At 36.7% G+C, this 11870-nt stretch overlaps 1 protein-coding gene across 1 annotated transcript; it reads right to left on the bottom strand.

Annotated features, from left to right (window-relative positions):
* Nucleotides 1-2826: 2826 nt before the first annotated feature.
* LOC127841789 (zinc finger protein 862-like) lies at nucleotides 2827-5707 on the bottom strand. The gene is made up of 2 exons (XM_052371255.1): nucleotides 5687-5707; nucleotides 2827-4812 (listed from the first exon to the last, which is right to left on the bottom strand). Exons 1-2 carry the CDS (start codon nucleotides 5705-5707, stop codon nucleotides 2827-2829), a joined length of 2007 nt encoding a protein of 668 aa, XP_052227215.1.
* Between the last annotated feature and the right edge of the window lie 6163 nt (nucleotides 5708-11870).

Here is an 11870-nt window from a genome sequence, read left to right as displayed (position 1 = left end):
TCTGACCAAGCCTAGATATTGTCAGGGCAAACATTCTGACCAAGTTTCATCAAAGATTTAACCTGATGACCTAGTTTTTGGACACAGGTGACCAAAATTCAAACTCAGGCTAGTACATGTCAAGATTCAAACCCACTTTCAACACGATTGAGAATGTTGCCTTTTGAGTAGGAACCAGGTTTTTTTTCGAAACTTGCACTGGTGACCCAGTTTTTGGACACACATGACCAGGATTCTTACTCGGCCTACCAATAATATCAAGATATACATTCTAAAAAAGTTTTATAAATAATGAGTCATTAATGTGGCCTTTAGAGTGGTAACAAAATTGCATGCGATTTGGCCTCAGTGACCTTGATTTGGATGCATGCAACCAATACTTTAACTAGGTTAGAAATTGTCAAGATGAATATTCTGACCATGTTTCATTTTGTTTGGTTTATTAATGTGGCTGGTACAGTAGGGCTGCAATGGGTACCCGAAATAATCGATGATATCGGATCCAACTTCAGATTCGGGGGTAGGGATCCACCCCTGGAAATTTCGGTTCCGAATATTTATTTTCATAGTTGTATGTAACCTAGCGCTGTTTTCACGAGTATTGTTTTTAACACAGACTGGTTCTGTTTGAAAAATAAAAGATACGTATAATAGTCAATATTTATTGACGTTTGACAGTCAAATAGCAGATCATTCGAGATCCTTCGGCTTTTATTGTATAAGTGTCATTGGACATTACTTAATGAGCGCAGAAAACAGAACAAATTCAAAATCATGGAGGATTTACACATTACAAATGCAATTCCTAATTGCAATAAGTAAGTTTTAAATCATAGTAATATTTGGATTCGGATTCGGATCCGACGAATTTTTTGGATTCGTTGCAGCCCTGTGGTACAGTGATATCAAGGTTTATGTAAGATAAAACATGGTGTCCTAGTTAATGGATGCACATGATTCCTTCTTTTCCTATATATTGTCAAGATGTACATTCCAGCCAAGTTTCATCAAGATTGAGTTATAAATTTTGCCTCTAGGTTGTAACAAGGTGTTTCTATGTATGCACCTGGCAACCTAGTTTTACCCCACTAAAGGGGAGAAAATACAATGAATGACAACAGATGCTGCAGATTGGAAGATCAGAAGATCTCACCATAAGCACTCCAGCAAAAAATGGCTAAATAATGTTTCATTATTTCAGAGCATTATTTGATGGGTTTGTAAAATATCAATATTGGACCATTCAATACATGTTTGTGCACATCCACTCAATAAGAATGCTGCAATAAAAGTTCAAGCAATTATTTTTAAGTATTATCGTCTTGTGTAGACTGTAATTAGACCGTAAAGTTTAACTGAATATTCAATAAGACTTTGGATTTTTTCTCACACCAACAGAAGGCAAAAATGATGGACAGCATAGCAACAGAGATCATTACGCACAAACATTACTGTCCAAACCTTAACAAACTGTCCCACAATGAACTAAACATTGATCAAGTGTGCCTACTGAAAAGTTTCATTCAATACTTTTTCAAGAACTCATTGAGGCATCTTGAAATGAATTGATGCAATGGCAATGACCTTTTCCTCCAATTCAACCATGATTACAAGTTAAAATATTGATCACTTTGATGTTGGTAACTAAGTTGTTGTCTAATCTCTAGACTAATGCAGTTGTTCCTGTCATTATTGATTTTATCTGCTTGTGTGTTACTTTGAACATACTTTGCTATTATATAGCAGGCTGGGCCCATTTTGAAATGGTCACGTCTGTAAACTTTGAAAAGAGAATGTAACTGTGTACAATTAACAGGCTGTGTCTACCTTTGCATTCTTTATTGTCTAATCAGTTTATTAAAAGGGACAAAAACTATTGTCTGTTTAAAACACCACACAGTCAGCTTAGTATTGTGTATAATGGTCACAATCACAAGTACAAATACAATCAAGAAAAACATTAAGATTCAAAGGTTTATCTGAGACTAGACCAGGTGACATAGCTTACATACATATAGACCCAGATTTGAACTTGATTTCTACATATTTTCAAGATAAACATTCTTAGACCAACTTTCATCTGAAGGTCAAGACATTAATGTGGCCTCAAGAGTATTAAAAGGGTTTTTCTAAAACAAATTCACGGTGATATCACTTTTAAAGCCCATTTGACTTAGATTCAAACTTGGCCTTGATGTTGTCAATATTTACATTGTGACCAAGTTTCATCAAGACTTTGCCGAGATGTGGACTGTACAGGGCTCACGCTGGGTTCAAATTTTAGGGAGAAGTGACTTCTCCCTAGACACTGATTTAGGGAGAAGTGAGGAGACTTTAGGGAGAAGTGGAGAGACTCGGACAAAGGGTTTGCTCGTAGGGGGTTACAACACACATATATGTGATAGTAATAATAGACACAACAGATAAATAACCATAATTTTACTAGCTCTTTATTCAATCCATTTTGATGTAAATATACATAATATTATAAAGACTTACGTACTTCAAAGATAATAATTGAAGCAGTAGCCAACATAAATATTAATGTTTGAAATATGACATATGCTAAGCAGCTTTGTTCATGTGTGTTAACAAATAAGTTAACTGCAGTGAGGATAATTGCAAGTGGTCACAAATGAAAACAACATATGCTAAATAAAATATTTTATTATTATTTACAAAGCACTTAAGGTAAACACTAAAGTAACATATTATTTGTCATGTTATCTGTTGTCCACTTTATTGCTGCAAACTATAATAATCTTTCATATCAACCATACATTGTATCTTTGTCATTACATGATTTAGTTTTACAAAGTCACAATTTTAACTTTTGTACAGTTGTCTGAGCTTAGCTTCTTTCCAGAGAGTGAGAGCTCGTTCATAGTCCATTTTCTCTGGTTCCGGACCATCCTCGACAATTCTCATCAAATCATCAAGTGCTCCACATTTAAGGGAAGTCCTGAACTTGGATTTGATTCGATTTTGGGTACTAAACCCACGTTCACATTTCACACTGGTCATTGGAATGACCACACAGCATTTGAGTAGTACCACCATATTTGGCATACCCAAGTGTTCTGGAGATTTCAAGAGTGTACACAATATTTCCACAACGGTAGCTGATGGGTGATTCCCCTTAACAAAGCGCTTATACATCGCAAACTCACTTTTTACACTATCGCGATTCAAGAGAAATTCACTGAAGTGCTGACTTAGAGTTTCTACTTGTTCAATTCCATACTTTGGCAGATCAGTAGCCACAGAAATTTGGCTTGGACAGAGAACATCCATACACTTGAGTAGATCATTACACTGAAAGCGATCTCTGAGATTTTCTGCCAGTTTTCTAATGTACTCGGGCGCGATTTTATCAGTCACAGTCTGTTTTTGCTGTGTGAAGAAGCGTAGCTCTGGTGAGAAACCAACAAGATCTTTCTCCTCATCCTCGTTGTCAGACTCCGTCTCCTCTTCAAAACCACTGAAGGCATAATTCTCAGTGATTGCCGCCACTACTGCCGAACAGTCCGACTCACCCAACGGTCTCTTATACAACACCTTTTCACCATCCTCACAGACGAACTTGTCTAGTTTGTCCATGAAGACCCCTTGAACCTCGAGCAGATCTTCCACACTATCAATAACACAGTTCACAACTGGAATCACTTGGCTGAAGTTGACAGTTTCATTCTGGAAGTTTTTGGAAAGTCTGGTGACAAAGGGGAGAATGTCCATCATAAGATGGGTTAGCGCAATGAACTTATACTGGTTCACTTCCATGAGAATCCCCTTAGCACCTGCGTCAAAGTGTGCCTCCCTTTCCAGTGTCATCACTAATGCTGGATATGTGCGATACATAACACTCACAGCATGTTCCAAGCTTAACCAGCGCATGGAGTGGACCTCAGAGAATTTCAACTGAGGCATGTTCAGAAGCTTTTGCACAGCACGTAATCTGTTAGACCTGAGTGCAGAGTTATCAAAGTATCTGAAAACACTAGTAATTGTCCTAGAGTTCTTCTCCATCTCAGGAACAAGTTTTGCTGCCTGAGAAGTAGCAAGAGACACGCGATGGGCAGCACAAAGTACTCCTACCAAAGCTAGGCTCTCTTCCTTCAACAACGTAACAACACCCCCTTTCCGTCCTGTCATAACACTGGCACCATCAGTCCCAATTCCAACCATGTTACGAATGTCCAAGGCTTTTGATTTTAACTCACTAACAACCATCTCAACAATGTTCCTGGCACAGGCTGACCCTTCCTCTATCTGTTTATTTGACAGAAGAGCATATTCCAATCCTGCCTCTGTACAAAACTGTGCATACATTATCATTCTTTTCAAGTTACCCCTATCTGTGCTTTCATCAAGCGTTAAGGAAAACACTGTTGACTTCTTAATCTGACTGATCTTGTCCTCAAGAATGACACTGGACAGGGCATTTTGAAGTTCTGTGACGCTGGACAGGGCATTTTGAAATTCTGTGACGCTCTGGTGGTGAGTGTAGGAGGGCGAAGACTCTTTTGATACACTCAATCCAATGTTTGTAGCATACGATAGCATATGTTTCATTTCTTCTTTGGGTCGTTCTCTTTTCGCAATGTGGTACGCAGTCTTCAGAAGATTGGTAGCATACACGTCGTCTTTGTTCAACTTTTTGGCAAGCAATGTTTGCATAGGTTTTTGCGCCGAAAGTGTCGAGGATTTCAGGGCGTTGATATGTTGCCCAGATGAAGCATGTCTAGTGTGGTTTGTGGTTTTACTCGGAACCTTGTGACCATTTGAATATGGGCTGTCATTATCTTGGCACCTCTGAAATAAGAAAAAATACTTAGTCAATGGTCATAACTTTTACAAATTAAAAAATAACAAGAAAATACCCAGATGCACAACTTCCCATGGTAAGCAAGTTTCAAGACTGTATGTGACGACGGGTGGCACAGAAAATCAATTTAAGTTTGGCGTGTAAAAAAATGCTTTATACGTAGACATGCCCGTATTCACATAATTTCATAAACTTCCTGGCGAATTTAGCAAGACCGTAGAGAAGAAAATATTGAAAGCAATCAACTAGATTATTCAACAGAAATTAAGTAATAATGAACGAAGATGCGTCATAGACATTTATATAATAATAATAATAATAATAATAGCGCCATAGAAACTTATAATAATAATAATCGTCCTCGGATACGTAAATTAAAGTGATATTATGCGCATCTAACAGTATATGCTATGTTTATAGGTGTATATCGCAACCGTTGTTTATTTTTTGGTGTTTTCACTTCCTATACACTTATATTTGTTAATGCAGCATCAACATACTAAAACAATATCCCGGAAAGAGAAAAATAATGCATTTGAATATCAACCGTACTCTCGTTTTGACAACTGACGACAGAAATAATTCGATGTACGATGTGAATCTAAATTTAGTTTTAGTGCAGATTCGTTCATACGACACAAAGACACAATTTTGTTTCACGGATCATTTCGGCTAAGAAGACTGGGACAATCATGTAAAATATCAAAATTTATTATAATAATAATCGTCCAGGAATACATAAATTAATTTAGTAATAATGAACGAAGATGCGTCATTGACATTTATAATAATAATAATTGTCCGCGGATACGTAAAACACATCTACAAAACAAACTTACAACCTTATTTAACTGAACATACCTGCAGATCTTGCAGTGCCATAGACCTGTATCGTCTTTGACATACCAGTCAAACGAATCTTAATGACAGAGTGTTTTAGAGAATTTTCTCTTACTTTCACATTCACTTTCATCGTCAATTTTTCGTTTCGACCCGGGTTTGGGCGATTGACCATTTAGCCATGATTCTAAAGACATTTCAGTCCAGAGAATAATGCCAAGAAAAGCGCTCATTCAGGCTGGTCAGTGAAAACCATATGTACAAGTACAAATAATGGCAAGATGCCCACTAATGTGTGCTGTGGTCAGCATCCCATCATGATTAGAGTAATTAAGAAACAATTGTAGTTGATAAGAAGTTGGCTGGTATGCCCAAAATTCAATTCTGAGGTACCTTCTGCGTTTTTAGTATTTCACAGCTACACAGTGTTTTATTCACTACAAAATCCTGGAAGCACATGCAAAAATTGTTGGAAATCGAGATGTGTAGTCTGTTTAGTATCAGAGCGACTAATGACCAAAAATAATGATAAATATTTTGCGGACACTGAAAATTAATTACAATAGCTCAAGTTTCTTTTGTTTGTACAACTTACCTTACCTTACCATTTACTCGCCGCAAAATTATTGCACCTTTTTGCGTTTCAAAAACATTCGCCGAAACATCGAAATAAAGCAACGATTCTTGCCGACAAACGATTACAAGTGTATAAAAACGATAATTCATCGTAATCACATTAATTGATCAATTAATATGGCAACATCACCCCCGTGGATTTTCCCTAATCAATTTCAAATCAATAACACTTGACAAACAGTAGCAAACTTCACTTATCACCCGCTCGCACGTGACTTCATTCGAGTTGAACACTGACTTGACGAATATCGTTCGCCGATTGGATAAGTTCGGAGGTTGGGAGAATCGGGGGCGGGGTTTACCTCAAATTACATGTCGCTCAATTGCGACACGCTCCGGGCAGCGACAGTGTTTATTGGAAATTGAATCAGACCTTGACATCGAGAAAACCGGATGTAAACAAATTCCGATGAAAGGGCGACTGGAAGTCGCTTTTTATCTACAATTTCTTTAATTTTAGGCGACGTTTGGCGTAGGGAAAGCGACTTTGTCGCTCACGTCGCCCCCTAGCGCGAGCCCTGCAGTGTAGACAAGCTAAAATTTTATTACAAAGTTCACCCTAAGTGGTTTCCTACACAGGTGTCCTTACAACACACAATCATGGATTTTTAAATCTTGAACTACCATAATAACTCTAAGTTTTCTGACACTGACAGATATTTTTTTTTAATTGTGCCCAAAAATTAAGATACAAAAAATATAAAAAAATAACAGGTGTCCAAAAATTTAGAATTAAAATAATAGTGAAATAAAAGCAATAAATCAATTTACTCTTCTTTTTCTGCTTAAAAAAATAAATACAACATCACAGCTTTGCTTAACAATTGCCTAAAATGATATACTCATCTGAGCAAAAAGTAAAAACATATAACATTCTGCTTCCTTAATATTCAATGTAAGGAAACTGTTTCAAATGCTGTTGGGTGAGTTAATTGATTTTTTCCGGTATACACGGTTATTTACATAATTACGTGAATGTAATGGATTATTGCCCTCAGGCATGCATCTGTCAGGTTTTATGAACTTAATCTGGTGTACAAATCCATGATCGAAGTGCCACAAGATGAGCGAAAACAGGGCCGAAGTTTGTAGAATAGCGCTGTTATGTATACTGTCCAAAAATTAAGAGACATTAATTATGCAGGAAAACCCGTTTGTCTGGAAATTAAGAGTGATGAACAAAATAATATTTGCTTAAAAAGAGGTTGTCCGAAAACAAGAGTGTGTGAAAAATTAGAGTAATTACAATAATATGGAAATCTCTCAACTGTCTCTATAGAATAGGTTGATGTGTGCCTAATATGAATTATAATGAATGTATAAAAGTAATAATCAAGATCACATAACAGTAATTGGGCAAAAATGTATTATCTTGCATGACTGGTGTGCTAAATGAAATCATATATTTATCTTTAATATACCATTCACTTTTTACTACCACACTGTTGTTAGACAAAACTGCAACGGTATCTGATTGGTTGATCACCCAGTGGGGGGTTCAATTGTTGATAAGGTGATAAGTTTACCATGCCTACTATTGCACCTACATGCCTGCCGGTCATTACAGTGTCAAAAACTGTAATGTCAATTGATGTGTATTCCTTTTGATGTTTATCAGCCTTGCAAGTTTTAAGAGATATTTTTAGAATTGCGTGTGAGACAAATATCTGACAAGCAGATAGAAGCCTGAACAGAGAGAAGGACCATTTGAAGGACAAAAGTGAGAGCGTAAAAATGTTGTCATCATCAAAGATTGCAAAGTTGTATTACCTATTGCGTGTCATCGCATCAACATTGATACCAGATAACCGGTACATCATTATATTGTTTATTCATGGAATGCTGATTGTTATAACAAGATGTTTCTTTTGTATTGAAAAATTGTGTTAGTTCTTACAATCTGCAAAATTAACTCATTACCTGATCGCCTATTCGAGGAAATCTAAGCTCTGGCGATAGAAAAATTGGCTATGTCAAATGACCTGATTGGAAATGACAAAAATCAGAAAAGAAAGTTTGTAAATAAACAAACAAATAATCAATTAACGCATTTCAAGGGTTTACTTCCCTTATAGGCTGACATTCATAACTTAATTAATCCAGTTAGGTCCAGATTTAAGCGTCTTCATCGTACATCACGTTCACACTTGTGTAGTGCAATAACCAATAACCATGGTGTGTGTCCCTTTTGACAGCGTTCTCTTTTGTTTTTGCTTTTAACTGACATGATTCTTAGTAATGGTATCAGCCAATCAGCATTCAGGCAGCCGAATACAAGTCATTTCCGCATAACAGGTGCCAACGCTCAGCTGTGGGTGCAGTTTTGAATAAATGAAAGCTTGCCAGATTATTTATTTTTTTTTAGGTCACAGTGACCTTGACCTTAGACCTAGTGACCCAACAATTGGTGTGGCATACTAGAGCTCATCAAGGTGCAGCTACATATGAAGTTTCAAAGTTGTAGGTGGAAGCAATTTGATTTTAGAGCCAATGTAAAGGTTTTAGCACGGCGGACGTTGGACGCCGGACGACAAGCTGGCTATGACAATACCTCGGGTTTTCTCCGAAAACAGCCGAGCTAATAACTGTGCATATAACAGATAATTTACTGATCTATCTAAACAACTGTAGCCCAGTAGATACAGCGCAAACAACTTTTTTTTAATTTAGAGAAAAGTTTCCACAGATTAAAAATGCTCTATGATTTTTTAAACCAAAAGTGAAGATTTTCTCTGCGCTATTAAGCAATCAAATATTAAGCCCTTGCGGAAGTACAAATGAATACAGGAAATTATACACAAAAAATGCTATTTTGAAAATAGATTGTTAAGTTAACATGAACAAACAAAATTGGACGTGCTTTTCTGATTACAAAATTAACAATACGCATTTAAAAATACTGATATTTTTTTGTTACAATGTATAACATATGGATACAACACATTATGCAATAAGGTAGGTTAATCATGTGTTTTGAAAAAAATCAAACTCTGCATTTGCATTTAATTATATATGTATGATTGAACTACTGGATATATTGCAATGGCGATCCCAGCTGGATCCCACCATCCGCAATATAACAGAGTTGCAGTGTATTTTTATATTCTTTTTTATCTCCCTTAAATGTGTTAACCCATTTATGCCTAGCGTCTAGAAAAAAGACCATCATGGCAAACAGCATAGACCCAGATGATGCGGCGTCTCATCAGGGTCTAAGCTTTTTGCTTAAAAGAATTTCTGTATGAAATATTCTAAATATAAAAACAAGAGATGTGTTTGTCAGAAACACAATGCCCCCTTCTGTGCCGCTTAGATTTTTTTTTACCTTTGACCTTGAAGGATGACCTTGACCTTTCACCACTCAAAATGTGCAGCTCCATGAGATACACATGCATGCCAAATATCAAGTTGCTATCTTCAATACACTGCAACGCCGATATATCGCGGACCGGTATATCGCGCTGTCCAATATATCGCGCTTTGGCTGTGGCTCCCAAAAATCCGACCAGCATCATCACTAAATGACATGTTTTAATCTGAGAATTCGCTAACTTAAGCTAAAAACCGGTTCTAGCTAGTATTAACTCCCTATATTTCGCAGCTTACTATGGCACACAGTGAAGCGTGAACAACAGTCGATAAGTGATAGTGTTGTTAACACACAGCTGGGGTTGTTTTTAACACTTAGGAAATAACCAATGCAAGTGTCATTGCAATGGTAATATTGGCAGTTTACTGGTATATAAATTGTTAAATTTTGGTACTAGTCATGAATTTCTTTGTCATGATAAAAAGCGCGAAAATTGGCGTGGGTGTATTTATTTGTAAATAAAAATTTTGCAGCGGGTACAACAATGAGATAATTTAATTTCCATTGAACGTTTTGTTGTAAATTTCAACTAAAGTACCGCGGTATCTCGCGAATTATGTGGCATTGACATTTCCTCTTAATAAAATAAAATTCAAACAGGCTGTATTGTTACCGTAATGCTGTTTCAGTTTCTTAATTAGGATTACTTATAAGGGTAAATTCAAATCTATGCACAATTGTATTTTATACGTTTTTTTTACGGCAAGAATTCTTCTTTTTAGCTGATTCGCGAGCGATATTATACATGAAAATAAAAAATATAATTTACATTTTGGTTTTCATGATTATTACAGATACCGGTACGTATGTAGTTATGAAAATGTTTATTGTAGAATTGGTTTGCAATTATTTCTATACAAATATGTAGCAGCGCCGTATATAAAATGAAAACATTGGGAAATTTGACAAATTAACCGCAATAAAATAAAGTTAGACATTTCTAGAGTTATATCGCGCGCCAGATATATCGCGCTCGTGATCTTTGGACCCCACCAACCGCGATATATCGGCGTGGCAGTGTATTACCAAAGCTATTGCAAAAGTTAACCAAGGTTAAAGTTTGTTACAGACAGACAGACAGACACATACAATGACATGCAGACAGGCCAAAAACATTGATCCAATTAAGATGGATGGGAGATTCCACTTAAGCCATAAATCGGGGTTAAGTTATGCTAGCAGTCTACAAATTCAAATGGATCATGATGAAATGCTCGAGACTATTTGCCAGATGTGACATGATAATAATGAAAATTTAAGAGCAATGGAAATAAGATAAAAAAACATGTAGAACTCTCAAAACACATGTAAATAGGTGATCTATTACGAACGGAATAAAATGCTGAACACTGATTCATTTACAACTTAAATCTTAACTGCAATACATTTATATGGACTGTCGTCGTCCTTTCATGCTAATGTTTCTGTAAAACAGGGCTGTTTGTAAAACATGCATGCCCCCCATATGGGCTGCCAGTTGTAGTGGCAGCTATTGTGTGAATACGTTTTTTGGCACTGTGACCTTGACCTTTGACCTAGTGACCTGAAAATAAATAGGGGTCATCTGCGAGTCATGATTAATGTACCTATGAAGTTTCATGATCCTAGGCGTAAGCTTTCTTGTGTTATCATCCAGAAACCATTTTACTGTGTCAAGTCATCGTGACCTTGACCTTTGACCTAGTGACCTGTCTAAGTCAATAGGGGTCTTCTGAGAGTCATGATCAATGTACCTATGAAGTTTCATGGTCCTTGGCGTAAGCCTTCTTAAGTTATCATCTGGAAACCATTTTCCTAAGTTGAGTCACCGTGACCTTGACCTTTGACCTGAAAATCAATAAGGGTCATCTGCGAGTCATGATCAATGTACCTATAAAGTTTCATGATCCTAGGCCTTATAGTTCTTGAGTTATTATCTGGAAACCATCTAGTAGACGGACATACGGACAAACATTATAAAGGACAGACCGACATGAGCAAAACAATATACCCCCTTTTCTTCGAAAGGGGGGCATAATAAAAATTAAACAAGAGCACTGCCTTGCGGGTGCAGACCGCTCATCTATTTTCTTTTTAAAGGTGAAGGGACTCTCATTTTCAATCACAAAGGAGGGAGGGGCGGAGTGAAGAGGGGTGTATAGTGTGTGGGTGTGGAATTTATTACATTATCTTCCAAAAATGCGAAAAAAAAGGGAAAAA

This window comes from Dreissena polymorpha, chromosome 1 (genome assembly GCF_020536995.1).
Source record: "Dreissena polymorpha isolate Duluth1 chromosome 1, UMN_Dpol_1.0, whole genome shotgun sequence".
NCBI lineage: Eukaryota > Metazoa > Mollusca > Bivalvia > Myida > Dreissenidae > Dreissena > Dreissena polymorpha.
The sequence above is the reverse complement of the archived record's forward strand: the minus strand, read 5'-3'. Positions and strand labels throughout refer to the sequence as shown.

Bases quoted from the DNA above. Each gene is read 5' to 3' on its own strand.
- LOC127841789 (XM_052371255.1), bottom strand. From the start codon at position 5,707: ATGGCACTGCAAGATCTGCAG. The intron at 4,813-5,686 runs GTATGTTCAGTT...TTCTTATTTCAG, and splicing joins TGGCACTGCAAGATCTGCAG to AGGTGCCAAGATAATGACAG.